Here is a 15,731-nt window from a genome sequence, read left to right on the forward strand (position 1 = left end):
CTGGAGAGAGATCGGAAGAACATCTGAGAAACTCCCAGATTATCCCTGGTACCCCTCAGGATAGTTGGACGATTTGGCCTACAGAGTTGGGATCTTCACAAGGTCTATTGTCCCTTGTCTTCCAGGTGCCTTCCAAGAATTATGTCCCTTTGGCCATGGGGCTGTGCCTGGCCCAGATGATTCACGGGAAGGTAAGCCCTGTCTTCAGTCCCCAATAATTTTTGATATCTCTGCTTCATGAGTACAGAGACAACACCATGCATGGAGAAAAACCCTTGGCTGAGAATCGGGCCCCAGGGTCTAGTCCTGATTTTTTTCCCTGACTCACTGTGAACTTGAACAAGTGCCTTCCTTTCTCTATCTCAGTTTCCCATTCTACAAAATAAAAGGACTTGGCTCAATGGTTTCTAAAGGCCCTTCTCTATCTATGGGTCTATGAGAGTCCTGTGCAGTCTATGGCCCTCTAGGCAAATCCCTGTAATGTTGGTTGTGGTGTTACTAAGGCTAAGTCCCTCGAGCAAATGGGCCCCTTAGTTTTTGAGCAGTGGCTCCACATGTCTGGGCACAAGCAGAGCCAGTGATGGATACCTGCCCAGCACTGCCCATCACTGGTAAGCCAGCTGCCTCAATCTGCTCAGGCTCTGGACCCAGAGGCTACATGTGAGCATTTGCAGGATGGACTTCCTTATTCCCTGCAATGTTGGGTAGCCAACACTCTCATCCCTGTGCTGGCTATGACCAGCAAGGGTACTACTGGTATGGGCCAGGCATGTCTGACCTTTGTTTCTTGGAAATAGAGTTCTCCAGAGGAACTTTGTTGGGTCATGTAGAGACAATTGGCACTGGAGGTACCCAAGAACATATGTCTTAACCAAGAAAGCCAACCAGAGACTGATAGCCTAGGATGATGGCAGCTCATAGACTCATCAAAGACAGAATTTTCTATCAGCAGCTCCCCCCTTAAGCACCTGGGACAGGGAAAAGAATGGGATTAGGGAAGCTCCAGCCCCTCAACATTGGCAATTGGGCTATGCTGTTGGTCCCATGGTCCTCATCAGTGTCCTAGATTTGGGCAATTCAGCCAAGGGGACCAAACTCTGAGCCTAGAAACACCTGTAACTTGTCCTGTTCTTCCCAGAGCTTTCTCTGTGGCCCTGGATCAGTTCTAAGGCCACACCTAGGGCAGGACAAGGTATTTGGGGATGTGTGCCTTTGCTGGATCCAGCTCTTCCCTGGAATCTGCCCTTCTTGCCCATACACACATACCCTGGATCCCTTAATGTGCAGTGGGGCTGAGGCTCTTGGCCAGCGATCTTCACTCTATCCTCTTTCGTCCTTCTGTCTCTACAGATGTGAATGAATGCTCAGAGAACCCTGGCATCTGTGTCAATGGGGTTTGCATCAACACAGATGGCTCTTTCCGATGCGAATGTCCTTTTGGCTACAGCCTGGATTACACTGGTGTCAACTGTGTGGGTTAGTGTCTCCAATCTCTGCTACTGTACCCTCAGACCTGGGATCCCTCATCTATCCCTTCTTGCCCCAGGAATTGGGTACAGGCTAAAGGGCTTCCCAAACGCTGATAAATCAGGATAAAACAGGCCCACAAGAAGCAACCCACATGCCCACCCCTCCCAACTCCATAGCTACAGGGAGGCGGGCTGTCAGGCAGTCTGGTTAACTCTCTAAATACCAGCTAATGCATCCCTCTCAACCACAGATATGGACGAGTGCTCGGTTGGAAATCCTTGTGGGAATGGCGTGTGTGCCAATGTTGTGGGGGGCTTTGAGTGCACCTGTGATGAGGGCTTTGAGCCAGGCCCCATGATGACCTGTGAGGGTAAGAACTGGACCCAGGAGGTGTTGGGGGCAGAGGGAGGGTCAGCCTGAAAGGATGCAAAAGGTATCCTGAGGAGGGCAGACACATCCACTATGTGAAGATACAGTGACCTGGAGCCAGGAAACCTGGGTTCTGTTACTGACTCATGTGGTCTTGGGCAAATCTCCCGCCATTTTTGAGCCTCAGTCTTTCCATTGGTACAAGAAGGGGTTTGGATTCAACTGACCTTTCTGATGATCTGAGATTTTGAGATTCCTTTGAGGCTGGGCAGGCCAGCTCAGACCTTGGCAGCTCTAGTGCTGGGCTGGTCTTGAAGCTACCTCCCTCCAAAACCTCCCCTTGGCCTCGCCATAATGTCTGTCCCCACAGACATTAATGAATGCTCCCTGAACCCCCTGCTCTGTGCCTTCCGCTGCATCAACACCAAGGGCTCCTATGAGTGCACCTGCCCCTCTGGCTACATGCTGAGAGAGGACCGAGTCATGTGTAAAGGTTAGTTTGGTTGCTCCTGGGGTTGCAAGAGACTGGAAGGGAGGTAAGGAGGGTAGAAGGGAAGTGAGGAAGTTGAATGGGAGGTAAGGAGGCTGGAAGAGAAGTGAGGAGTCTGGAAAGGAGATGAAGAGGTCAGAAGGGAGGTGAGGAGGCAAGATGGGAGGTAAGGAGGTTGGAAGGGAAAAAAGGCTAAATTGGAAGGTAGAGGTTGAATAGGAGATGAGGAGGCTGGTTGGGAAATGAGGAAGCTGTGAGGAGGTTGTATGAGAGACAGGGAGACCAGATGGGCAACAAGGAGGCTGCAGGTAGGGAAGACTAAAAGACAGGTAGATGAGGAGGTTGGGAAGTGATCAATGGGAGAATGAGGACAACGCAATGGGAGTTGGGAGGCTGCCAGTAAACAGGATATTCCATGGGAACAGAAGCAGAACTCACTCAGACCATTCAAAGGCTCTTACTGTAGCACCTCAGTGTAGACTAGAATGAGAGTCTTATGAGGGAGTTTGGCCAGGACTTTCTGAAATTGTTTGCTAGTGAGAGGAAAGAGGCCTGCCTGCTGAGTCAGACAGGCAGACAAGACCTCAGGAAGCCAAGGGCCTCAAACCCTCTCTATGAGAGGTCACAAGTGGAGCTGGGGATGGGGCTGGGCATGGTCATGTGATGGATGGATCCAGCTATGGGAAATGAGGGCAGGGGGAGGCGGGTAGGGTGGGGTAAGGTCCCACCCAGCCCTATGATTGACTGCAGATCTGAACGAGTGTACTGAGGGACTGCATGACTGCCCAGCCCGGGGGATGCTTTGCAAGAATTTGATAGGCACCTTCACCTGTATCTGTCCCCCTGGCCTACAGCCCCGGGCCCATGGTGAAGGCTGCACAGGTAAGGGCCAGAGCCCCAGACCCCTCACTGTACACCCCTGTATTTCCATCCTTGTACCTGACCCCTGGCCCCTAGCCTTTGTTCCATTCCTGTCCCCCTCATCTTCTCTCCCCATTTCTCTTCCCTGTGACCCCAGGTCCCATCTGCCCTCCTCCCAGCCCTTGCCTATAGCCCAGGGCCCCCGCACAGGGAAGAGCCAAAGCTCCACGCCCTTACTCAGACTTCTTCTCTGTTCCTCTTCTTGGATTGTGCCCTATTCTTGTTCTCCAGCTCTGTCCGCCATCTCTGTCTCAGTCCTGTCCTTCTAACATTCACTCCCCATTTTTGGTTCCCTCATCTCCTCACCTCATCTGACTCCCATCTCTGTCCCAATCTCAACCCTGTAGCCCTATCCTTCTTTTCTCTCTTACCCATCTCTGTGCCCCACCCTTTCTGTCAACCCACCCCCACATTGGGAAGAGTGCCTGACACGTAGTAGGTACTTAATAAATGCTAGCCTGTTTGAGCTTTCAGGGCCTTGAGAAATAAGAATGGGGAGGACAAAAGGCTGAGGACTGGAAATGGGGGACAGAGAAATGAGAGACAAGAAAAGGAGGATTCAATAAACATTTATCAATAGCCCTCAGCTTTCTCTTCTTCAGGGAAAGCAGTCTAGTCCCTTAACCTTTCCACAGAGGACTGATCTATCACTGAACACACAAGATACCAGTAGACCTTAGTTATGTAGCGATGTGGCACACCTCTCTCCTGCACTGCAAGCTCCATTAGGACAAGAGAACAGCTCTCATCTAATCTCCCCTAGCACCCAGCACCCCCTTTCCTAGACTGGAGAGGCAGTATTTAAGAGATGGGGTCCAAATGCTAGGAGAGAGATTCCCCGTGGAAAGATAAAGATCGCTGTCTTCCAATGCAGGAAGAATTTCTTTGAAGGGGATGTTGAGCAGCTGTTCCTCCTATCTATGGAAGACAGAGAACCAGAGGAAAATGGGGCTTATTTGAGCAGGGTGCAAGGAAGAACCCCTTGACCCCTAGTGGGCAGCCAAGGGAGAGCATAGGACTAAGATGGGATCTATAGATCAGGGATGGAAGAGTCTGGGTGACCATGGGTTGGTGTCTTCTCCTCCCTCAGATGAGAATGAATGCCGAACCCAGCCTGGACTCTGCTCCAATGGCCGCTGTGTGAACACTGTGGGCAGCTACCACTGTGACTGCAATGAAGGCTTCCAGGCTAGCCCCACGGGCACTGAGTGCCTAGGTAGGTACCTCTGAATGCTCCCCAGACCCTCCCCCACCAGAGGCAGGCAGATCTGCAAGGGCACTGACTTCCCTCAGGGTTCCCCCCACTCAGAATGTTTTCAGTTCTGCCTCTTTGTGATCTGTGGAAGGCAGCCATGGTCCTAGAAAGAGCTCTGGACTTAGAGAATTTAAGTCCCCACCTCTGATACCCACCTGTCAATTACCATTTGATCCTGGGCAGATCAGTCTCTCTGGGCCTCACTTTTTACATCTGTAAAATGGGTATACTAATGCCTGCACTATTATCCTCACAGTTGGGGCAGCTTAGTGTAGCTGAAAGAGAACTGGCCTTGGTTGTCAAGATGTCATTTCAAGACTTGCCTCTGAACCATACTAGCTCTGTGACCATGGCCACATTACCTCTCATAATACAAGTCAGAGACAAGTTGCAAATCTGTATCTGTGGAAAGAGTTTCCACACTGGGAGTGGATGAAATCAGAGGCCCTCTCCCCCGCCATGAAAAAATATGTACTATCTATTTCAGATTATTTGGGGGAAATACATTGTAAAAAAAAGCACGTTAGAAATGTGGGGTGTTATGATCCATTTCTCATGCCCTTTCCCTTTGGTTCCTCCCCAGATACCCGCCAGGGTTCCTGCTTCATTGAGGTACTACAGACCACATGTCAACTGTCTTCCACCAACCACAACCCTGTCACCAAAGCCGAGTGTTGTTGCGATGGGGGCCGAGGCTGGGGCTCCCTCTGCGAGCTCTGCCCCCTCCCAGGCACTGCCCTCTACAGGAAGATGTGCCCACATGGTCCTGGCTATACCACTGATGGCAGAGGTTAGGCACCTCCCAGCTCTGATACCCAGCAAGTCACTTTCCATTCTCTCTGAGCCTTGGCTTCCCCTTCAGTAAAATTGAGATAATAATGTTTGCACCACTTAACTCCTGGTTAGAGGAAAGACCTTTGGAAATCATTAATTATTATAGAAAAAGTTATTACTGTTCTTACCCTGGGGACACATCAGTGCCCATCTATGATCTCTTATTCAGGCAGGATTAATTTATGACAGTAAGTTCAGCCAGGGTCAATACCCACACCGAAACAGACCTTCGGAGAACCCTGGAGCGGTGATTATAGCCCCATTCAAAAAGCCACTTTCAATGTTCATCACTGCCGAAGACTGCCTTAATTTTTTTTTTTTTTGTAAAGACATGCCAGATCAATTGATGAATCCTTAGGGTCCCTTTAATGTCTGATAAATTGAAATGGGGCTGAGAAGTCAGAGCAGTTTCTATACCCTCCGTGGTATTGGATTTTGGTCTTTTTTCAGTTTGGGCAGTGAAACCCAGGAAAGAGAGTCCTGTTTGTGTGTCTTAGAGATGGGAAAATCTCTGAGGAGATATCATTTGTCCATCAGTGGCCACGACCTCCATCAAGAGACAGTATGGATTAGCAGGGTGGGGAACCTGCAACCTCGAGGCCACATGTGGCCCTCTACAGTCCTCAAGTGCGGTTCTTTGACTAAATCCAAACTTCATAGAACAAATCCCCTTAATAAAAGGATTTGTTCTATAAAACTTGAAGTCAGTCAAAAAGCTGCACTTGAGGATCTAGAAGGCTACATGTGACCTTGAGGCCACAAGTTTCCCACCCTTGAATTAGTGGATAAAGCATTGGACTTGAAGTTGGGAAGACCTGAGTTCTAATCACTATACAAATAGAAACTATCATTAGGAGAACCTACAGTAAGCCAGGAACTCAGGTCGACTCAGAAAGAGCCCTTGTGGGAATCGACTTAGAAATTCCACCTCAGCTTCTAAAGCCAGGAGTAGAAGGGTGAGGGTGAGGGAAGTCTTTTCACACCTGAAACTTCATGCCAGGAGCCCTATAAGATTATGGATCCATGGTATGGCAGATGGATCAGGTTCAGTCTCCTCTTCCTTACAGACATTGATGAGTGCAAAGTTCTCGCCAACCTCTGTCAAAATGGTCAGTGCATCAATACCATCGGCTCTTTCCGCTGCCATTGTGAGACCGGGTACATGCCCGACATTGCTGGCACAGCCTGTGTGGGTAAGTCCTAACCCAGTGGGCTCCATCCCCAGCCCACCAGTGCAGGCTAAAAATCCTGGAAAATGAGAACAAAGCCAGAAAACACAGTGTAGAGGGAAAAGCACTGACAGTCAGTAAAGACCACAATCAAACACCAACTGGGTAAATCACTTTCACTTCCCTGAACCTCAGTGTCCTCATCCATAAAATGGAGATGACAGAGAAAGTCTAAATGCAGAAGGAAGCAGATCATTTGCTTTCCTTTTCCTTGGTTGTTTTGTTTCTTCTTTCTCATGGTTCCTCTCATTAGTTCTAATTCTTCTTCATGACTTATGTGAAAATATGTTTAATGTGAATGTACAAGTAGAGCCTATATCAGATTGTACACCATCTTGGGGAGGGGGGGAGAAAAGGGAAGAGGAGAAAATTTAAAACTAAAAATCTTATGGAAGTGAATGTTGAAAACTAAAAATTAATTAATTAATTATATGTTTTTTTGAAAAACAATTGGCAGTTGGAGGCCCCGTTGGCCCTCATGGTCATCCCACAAGGTGTTTTCGCCTTGGGTGTTTTTAAGTAAACTCTTTTTAATTTTCTCTTAAAAATAAAAATAAGAAACATAAAATAGGGATGATAACATTTTTATTCCTTACCCCCCCAGGACTGTTGTAAGGAAAGCATATATATGTATGTGTATCTGTATGTGTATATGTATATATATATATACACATACACATACAGATACACATACATATATGCATATATATATATGGGGGTAAAGTGCCATAGAAATAGGAATTATTATTAGACATCTGGCCAACTATATCACCACAGGTCAAGACCATAGTTTCCAGGGCTGATGCCATGAGGGACAGAGAATCCTTCTATCCATCTAGACTAGACTAGCTAAATAGACAAGAGCCTAGTTTTCGGTTGGAGGCTGAGGAATGGACTAAGTGAATTCTAAAGGCTTCTGCAGATTGTGTTTCAGATAAATGTGGCACAGCACCCATTGATTAGGCACTTGCAGCTTAGTAAGGGAATACAGCACAAAGTCAGATAACTATACTCCACAACATTCCATGATAAACATGTCAGAGAGGTACAGACAAAATACCAGGTAAAATGTGAGAGGAGGAGAGGTTGTTACTTACCAGGGGGAGGAGGTAGCATTTAAGTTAGGCTTTGTATAATATTTTAACAGGGAAAGAGGGAGAGCACTCCAGGCTCAGAAAATAGAATGAGTGAAATAATAGAAGTGGTGAGAGTTTAGGGGATGTTTGGGGGATGGAGAGTGATCTAGTCTGACTAGAGCACAGACTGAGTGGGAAAGAGGAATATAAGATAAGACATGAAAGGGAGGGCAGTGCCAGGTTTAAATGCCATGCTGAGGAGTTTGGGCTTGGGAAGAACCAGAGATTACTGAATGGGAAAGTTGCAGACAGACTCAGGGAAGGGGGATTGGTTGGGATCTGCTAGTGAGGCCTGGCCTTATGCATTGAGAGAGGCCTGTGGGTGGGGAAGTCCTCCTGGTGCCTGAGGGGTCTGATTTCTCCATCCCTCCTCCACCCTACCCCATCCAGATGTGGACGAGTGTGAACAGTCTCCGAAACCTTGTAACTTCCTGTGCAAAAACACAGAGGGCAGCTTCAAATGCTCCTGTCCCCGGGGTTACCTCCTCCAGGGAAACGGCAAGACTTGTAAAGGTGACTGAACCTTTTGTCCCCTAACCAGTGTGGCAGGAGGGCCTTGATCTGGGAGGAGGGAAAGGGGAGGATGATGGCATTAGACATAAGAGTCATTGTGTTCTGTTCCTACTTCCTGGGAAGTATCTTTCTGGGAAGATATCCAGTCCTGGAAGTCTTCTCTCAGGCCCTCTTCTTTGGGGGCCCTATGGGATACTTGGTAGAGGGATGCAGGGAGGAAGATTTGTGTGTCCATTCCTGGCCAGGGTTATTTTTTTCTCTTTGACTTCCCTCACCCCCTCACCTAGGCCTGGGAAATGGGAGTAACCTACACATGGCCTTCTCTGGGTACCCAAACCACTCTCCTGGGATGTCTCAGGTCCACCATTATTCATGTGAGCACATGCCTTTAGGAATGTCTGAGGATAGTAACTGGGGCCAGAGGTCAGACAATATAAGACTAGGATCATTTGCTGCCTTAGAGACAATTTGGTGTAATGGAGGGGTAGGGGAATAGGAAGAGAGAATGGGGTTGAGGAATGTGATAAGAGCCTTGAACTTGAACTTAGAACACCTGGGTTTGGAACCCTGGCTCTGACACCAGCCGTGTGAGTGGGAGCTAGGCCTCTTTCTCATCTCTGGTCCTCAGTTTCCTCATCTATAAAATGAGACGGTTGATTTTGTGCCAGATCTAAACCTCTGATGAGCATATGGGGTGTGTTTGTGTAACACTTTGAGATTTCCTGTGGTTATTCTCATTATTACGATTTTTGTTAGATCTTGATGAATGTGCCAGCAAACAACACAATTGTCAATTCCTTTGCATCAACACTGTGGGGAGCTTCACCTGCAAGTGTCCCCCTGGCTTCACCCAGCATCACCAGTCTTGCCTCGGTGAGTGCCTCATCACCCTGGATGGGAGGCTCCGAGGAGTGGGGAGAAGGGATAAGGGAGGGATGGAATTCAGTGCCCCAGTACCCTCTGGGCCTGGTTCCCCCTCAGAGCTTTGTCATTCAAACAGGTCAAGCCCAGCTGACCAATCTATCATTTAATCAACATACCAACTCCACACCAATCATAGCTCTAGGCACTGGGGATACAAAAAAAGAAAACAAAACTGTCCTTGCCCTCAGAATTGCATTCTGTTGGGGAACAATATATATACATATATAAGCATATATATGATGTGTCCAAAGAAAGTAAAAGGTAAAAACAGAGTGGGGAAGACATTGTACACCAATGTACCCAGGCAACCCCTAAAGACCTTCCAGTGTCAGAGCAAGGGCTCATCTGCATGGAGAGTGGGGGTCACTCGCCAGTAGTGCCTTGTGCTGATGAAATCAGAGATCCCAGTCCTCCCCTTCCCAACAACCAAAAATAAATGATAATTTAGTGTAGGAGAAGGGAGGCCACCAGCAATAGAGCAGCAGAGTACCCAAGGCATCCATGGGTCAGAGATCAGATAACCAAATAGAAACCACGAGAATGTAGAGTTAAGGTCAAGGCCCAGGCAGCCTGGCAGGAACATGGGGGTTTGTGAGAACTGGAGACCAGAGAAGAGAAGTCAGGAGGAAAGGACCCATGGTCTTCAGATGAGGAGCTGCGTAGGGTGGAAGGGAAGAGGTTAGACTGTAAACTTCCATGAGATTCCTCCACTTTTGGTCCCAGAGGGAGATTAGTCTTTGGAGTCTCTGAATGAGAATCACAGTAATATGCCATGCACAATTTAGAATAAGAAGGGACTTTAGAGACCATCTAGCCTAGCACCCCTCATTTCCCAGAGGAGGCCCAAAGGAGGCCTGAGGTCCTACGGGAAGCAAAGGGCAGAGTCAGTATGTGAAGCCTTGTCCCCTACAGCCACAACTGCTACTCTTCCCGCAAACATTTGTGGGGAGACAGCATGGTACAACGGCAAGAGCATGGAATTTGGAGTCACCAGTGTGACATTGGGCAAGCCACTGTGAGCTTCTGTTTCCTCATCTGTAAAATGAGGGGGTAGACTAGATGATCTGTGAGGTCCCTTCTAGCTCTAGCTATATAGAGACAGATATATCTAGTTATCTAGATTTGATTTAATTTAGTGTATATGTATATTTAGATAGAATGATAGATAAATAGAATGATGGATGAATGGATGGATGGATGAATAGATAGATGATGGATAGACAGATTAGACAGGTAGATTGATAGAAAGAAAGATATACAAAGATATAGATAGACAGATAGACAAAGACAGGTAGATAATCAAGTGCCTGCTATGAGCAGGGCCCTATGCTGTACTCCAGGAATACAGAGTTAGAAAGATGGCATAGTTCTTGCCTTCAAACAGCTTACAATCTATTAGGGAAGTTACAGCTTTTATATTTATAAATATAATGCAAAGCAGGCTGTCATAGAGACAAAGACAAGATGGAGACTAAGGGCTCTAGGAAAGTTTTAGAGGGAGAAAGCACTTACAGCTAGAGGGAGAATCAGAGATTCCTTCATCAGGGAGATAACTACTGAAATAGGCCTTGGAAGAAGAAGAAATTTTCCCAAAGTGGAGATGAGGATGGGGTGCATTCCAGGCTTGTGGAACATAGGCGAGGCTATGACTGGATTAGATCAGGAAACAAAGAATGGTTCAGTTTGACCAGAATAGAGACATCATGAACGGGAGTAGTGTGAGATGAGGTTGGTTTATCCCAGATTGTAGTGGGGCCTTGAATGCCAAACTGTGGAATTTACATTTTGTCCCGATGATAACAGGAAGCCAGTGAAGATTTTTGAGGAGTGGAGTTACATAGTTAGAGCCAGTCATTAGGAAGGTTAATTTGGCAGCTATGTGAAGAAAGGCTAGGTTTAGAAGCTTTCTAATAGTCAAGATGAGAGCAGATGAGGCCATGATCTAGGTTGGTGGCTAAGTGAGTCAAGCGGAAGGTGTGGATGCAAGAGATTTGGATGAGGAGAGCTCACCATGAGGGCATGGATAGCAACAGGTCCTGAACTTCATTATTTCTAGCTCCTTAAGCCAGAGGGTACAGGGTATGGAGGCTGGAGGTGGGGGAGAACCTCCACTCTGGACCTCCAAGCTATGGTCCTCCATAAGGGGAAGGGGAAGGCCACATGTGGCTCTCCCCTCCCTCCCACACTTGGTACATCCACTATAAGACACAGAGAGGAGACCCTGACTGCTTCCCCCATTGCCTGGTCATAGACACAGGGCCATCACTCTGGACCACCTCCGTGGTGCTCTTGGCATCCCCAGACCCCCATCTTGGCCCTTCAGGAATGCTTTCAAATCTCTGTTCTTGCAGACAGTGATGAGTGCATGACCCAGCCAGGCCTCTGCGGGGCCCAAGGACAGTGTGAAAACACCCCGGGCAGTTACAACTGTCAGTGCCAACGAGGATTCTCCCTGGACAGCACAGGCCTCAGCTGTGAAGGTAGAGAGGAACCAGGTCCTTGCAAGGGGATCAGGACCTGGGGTCCCAGTCAGGGAACTGGAGAACAGGGAGGGGCAAATTGAGACTTGAGAAGGGCTGGGGGTTAGGGGAAAAGGGAATTTTTGTTCCTAGAGAAAGAAGACTTTCTGAATGTTTGGACATTCTGTGAAATGTGAATAGTATGCAAAATTCCATATTTCCAACTCAGCTTTGTAGTTGGGGGCTCAGGAGTCTCTGTCTTTCACTAGCAGGCCCTGACAGGGATGGAGAAAGTCCTCTGATGGCAGAATGTGGGCCTGCTGGGAAGGAGGGCCTTAGGCTGAATGGGGCAGGGACGATTCTCTTACAGATATAGATGAATGTGATGGGAGTCACCATTGCCAGCATGGCTGTCGGAACATGGTGGGCAGCTACCGCTGTGGCTGCCCCAATGGTTTCACCCCGCACTCCCAATGGGACCAGTGTGTGGGTAAGTGCCCCATCCCCTGGGTCCTGGGAAGAGGAAACACTCTGGGATGTTATAATTTAGAACCTTCAAGGGATCTCAGGGATTACTCCATAAAGTCAAACCCTCTAATATTCCAGAACTGAAGTTCAAAACCATAACTAGGGAGTGGAGGCTTTGACCCAGAGCAGCAAAATGTGGAGGTGCTGATGGCATTTGCCCTCCTTTACTAATATAGAAACAACTGAAATTAGTACACAGCTACCAAGAATAGATGGTTAAAATCGGAAGCTACCATTGGCACACTTCATCCCTTGACATTTCCACACAGGCAAACTCTCCCTTCCCTGCCTCCTGCTGCATGCCCTACCTGACCCAGGCCACAGCCTCATCCCTTAGCCTTGAGTGTTCCCCAGGTCTCTTCCCACTACAAGATGGTATCCTGGAGTCAATCTCCCTCTCCTCCAGGGCAATATATTTCATGATGCTTTTCTCAGGCAAGTTTCAAAAAGGTTGCCCCAGGCACCAAAACTGTTGGTTATAGCTCTGGTGAAACTTTTTTCTCTGAGACTACCCATGGTTTCCTAATGGCCTTTACTCTGTCCTCATCTTCCTGGACCCTGCCTTCCACTGGGACTGATTTCTTTGCCCAGAGTCCATCCAGGTTGGATAGCCCCTGCCCTATCCCTGTCCTGGGCCCTGAGACACACCTTGGTCCCAAACTCTGCCTCCTCCTTCCAGATGACAATGAGTGCTCCAGCCCCACTGCCTGCGGCTCAGCCTCCTGCTACAACACTCTGGGCAGCTTCAAGTGTCTCTGCCCTTCCGGCTACGACTTTGACCAGACCTTTGGAGGCTGCCGGGATGTGGATGAGTGCTCTGTGGGGGGCAACCCATGCAGCTATGGCTGCTCCAACACCAATGGGGGCTACCTGTGTGGCTGCCCGGGGGGCTACTTCCGTGCAGGGCAAGGGTGAGTAGCCTTCTCTCCTCCAACATGTATGTCTGCACAAACCCATACGGGCCCTCCCACACAGACCCAGAGAAAAGCTATGAGAGTCATTTAATCCCATCCACCCCATATGAGGACTCTTTATCTGGCCTCTACCTAGAGCCCCCTCCACTTTGGGGTAGCCTTTATCATTAGGAAAGTTTTCATAATGCTGAGCCCAAACTCTCCCACTACAATTTCTACCAACCACTCCCAGTCCTGGCCTCTAGATCCAAGGAGAAAATAATACAGTTCCTCTTTCATATGCTTGAAGAGAAATACAATATCCCGCTTAGCCAGGGGCCCTGAAGCTTTTTTTGTGTCCTAGACCCTTTGGGCAGTGAGTCTACTGAAGCCTATAGATCTCTTCTCAAAAGCAATTTTTAAATACATCAAATAAGATTCATAGGATTATTAAGGAAAATAATTATATTAAAATATCTTTATAAAATATATACATGTATGTCTATATACATGTATGTGTGTATACACACACACATACATAGACCTCAGATTGAGAGTCTTGTCTTCTCCTATCTCTTCATTTCCTGTTTCTTTTACTAATTCTTGTGAACTCAAAACCTTCACCATTCCATTCTCATTGCTATGGGTGCTCTCCCACTTGGTAATATTCTTCCTAAGATGTGTCCTCAGAACCACACACAGGAGTCCAGATGGCGTGTGACCAGAGTAAAGTATGTCATGTTACCATCTCCAAAACACTATCTCCCTTTTATAGAGACCTAAGATCTTATGTGCCTTGTCCTACCATTGGGCATAGGGTCCACTAAGACCCCTAAATCTTCTTTAAGCAAACTGTCCTCTGGCTAGATCTACCTCGTCCTAGCCACTAGAGCTGTCCAAATGTGTACTTGACTCCCTGGAGGAGTCATAGGATGGTAACATTTTGCTAACCTAAAAGCATGATTGTACTTTTTTAAAATTATTTTTATTTCTATTGAAATGCTAGTTACAAAAAACAAAAACAAAAAAACGCTAGTTACCATCACCACCATCATGGATGTATATCGGGAAGGGACCTTCAAAGCCGTCTGGTCCACCCCCTTCATTTAATAGATAAACAAACTGACCCTCAGAGAGGTTAAGTGGTTTGCTCATGGTCACACAGCTAATAAATGTTACGGTCAGAAACTGAACTGACTCCAGACTCAGAATTCTGTTTCCTACTCTACAGGCTGGATGACCATTTGGTGATGCTGTAGAAAGGGTTGGATTAGCTGACCCCTGAGGTTCCTTCCAGCTCTGAGATCCTGAAGTTCTATGATTCTAGATTTGTGCAGGTGATGACCAGCATCCACCCCATGTGTGCACATGCACACGTAGCCACAGATAGGGCTGTGCACTTACCCACACACATGCTCATACATGTACACAGCCCTCCCCACCCAGGGCCATGAGCTTTGTTTGCATGGGGGGCTTCCTTCAACATTGCCAGGAGAAGCCCCTTCTCTGTGTTCCCGTCATCAGCCTTTCTCCCCCTTCCCTTTCTGGACAGGCTCTGTGAGTTTCCAATTCACACATTGGTCAAAAAGCATTTATTAAGGGTTTATTATATATAAGACACTGCGTGAAGTCTTGGGGTACAGATAAAGGAGGGGAAAATCTTAGTTCCCGAAGAGCTTATATTCTGATGCAGGAGACAACATGTAAAAAGCTATATAAAGGGGCAAGTAGGTGGTGCAGTGGATAGAGCACCAGCCCTGGAGTCAGTCCAATTACAACCCCATACATTTACTAGCTGTGGGAGCCTGGGCAAGTCACTTAACCCCAAATGCCTCCAAAAAAAAAGCTATATACATACAAGATATATACAGAATGGATGGAAGGTAATGTCAGAGGGGCAGGGACCAGCAGCTGGGGGCCCAGCAAAGGCCTCCAGCAGAAGACAGGATTTGTGCTGATTTCTCAGAGAAGCCTGGAGTTGGAGGTGAGGAGGGTGAGGGACAGCCAATGCCAAACCATGGAGATTATGTACAAAGAACAGCTGGGTGGTCGATGTGGCTGGATTGTAGAGCATGGGGGTGGCAGGGGAAAGGGGTAATTTGAATGTGCCCGAAGATGGCCTGTACTAGTGGCATCTGGGCTGGATAGGGGGTGGCTTCTCTAGAGCCTGGAGGCTCCTTTGACCCAGCTGCCTCTTCTGGTCCCAGGCACTGTATCTCAGGACTTGGCTTTGACAAGAATTCCTATCTGCCAACCCTTGCTGAGGAGGAAGATGAAGAGAACCTGCTCTCTCCTGACACCTGCTATGAGTGCAAGATAAATGGCTATTCCCAGAGAAGCCGGCAACGACGACACACCAATGGGACCCAGAGGCACCAGGTGGGAGGGAGGGATTGGACCTGTGATTTCTCTATTTCCCGTAGGCTGCTAAATGGTACAGTAGATAGAGCACTAGGCCTGGAGTCAGGAAGACTTGAGTTCAAATCCAGCTTAGGCACTTACTAGCTGTGTGACCCTGGGCAAGTCACTTAACCTCCGTCTGACTCAGTTCCCTTAACTGTAAAAATATTTCCCAGGACTGTTGTAAGGATCAAATGAGATATTAATTGTAAAGTGCTTAGCACATAGTAGGCACTATATAAATGCTTATTCCCTCCCTCTCTTACCAATGCAGTTTAGCACGAACTCTGCAACTTATAGTCTCAAGGTC

At 47.8% G+C, this 15,731-nt stretch overlaps 1 protein-coding gene across 2 annotated transcripts in view; it reads left to right on the top strand.

The window, feature by feature from the left end:
* The window catches only part of FBN3 (fibrillin 3), a 103,257-nt gene that overhangs the window by 84,535 nt on the left and 2,991 nt on the right, over positions 1-15,731 (top strand). For both annotated transcript variants that reach the window (XM_072600972.1, XM_072600973.1), the window contains 14 exons: positions 126-191; positions 1,351-1,476; positions 1,721-1,840; positions 2,210-2,332; positions 3,080-3,211; positions 4,341-4,466; positions 5,089-5,295; positions 6,407-6,532; positions 8,095-8,217; positions 8,974-9,090; positions 11,493-11,621; positions 11,971-12,090; positions 12,808-13,039; positions 15,229-15,400. In XM_072600972.1, the coding sequence (XP_072457073.1) occupies positions 126-191; positions 1,351-1,476; positions 1,721-1,840; positions 2,210-2,332; positions 3,080-3,211; positions 4,341-4,466; positions 5,089-5,295; positions 6,407-6,532; positions 8,095-8,217; positions 8,974-9,090; positions 11,493-11,621; positions 11,971-12,090; positions 12,808-13,039; positions 15,229-15,400 (1,919 nt within the window). The remainder of the gene's footprint in view (positions 1-125; positions 192-1,350; positions 1,477-1,720; positions 1,841-2,209; positions 2,333-3,079; positions 3,212-4,340; positions 4,467-5,088; positions 5,296-6,406; positions 6,533-8,094; positions 8,218-8,973; positions 9,091-11,492; positions 11,622-11,970; positions 12,091-12,807; positions 13,040-15,228; positions 15,401-15,731) is intronic.

Source organism: Notamacropus eugenii, chromosome 4 (genome assembly GCF_028372415.1).
Source record: "Notamacropus eugenii isolate mMacEug1 chromosome 4, mMacEug1.pri_v2, whole genome shotgun sequence".
Lineage (NCBI taxonomy): Eukaryota > Metazoa > Chordata > Mammalia > Diprotodontia > Macropodidae > Notamacropus > Notamacropus eugenii.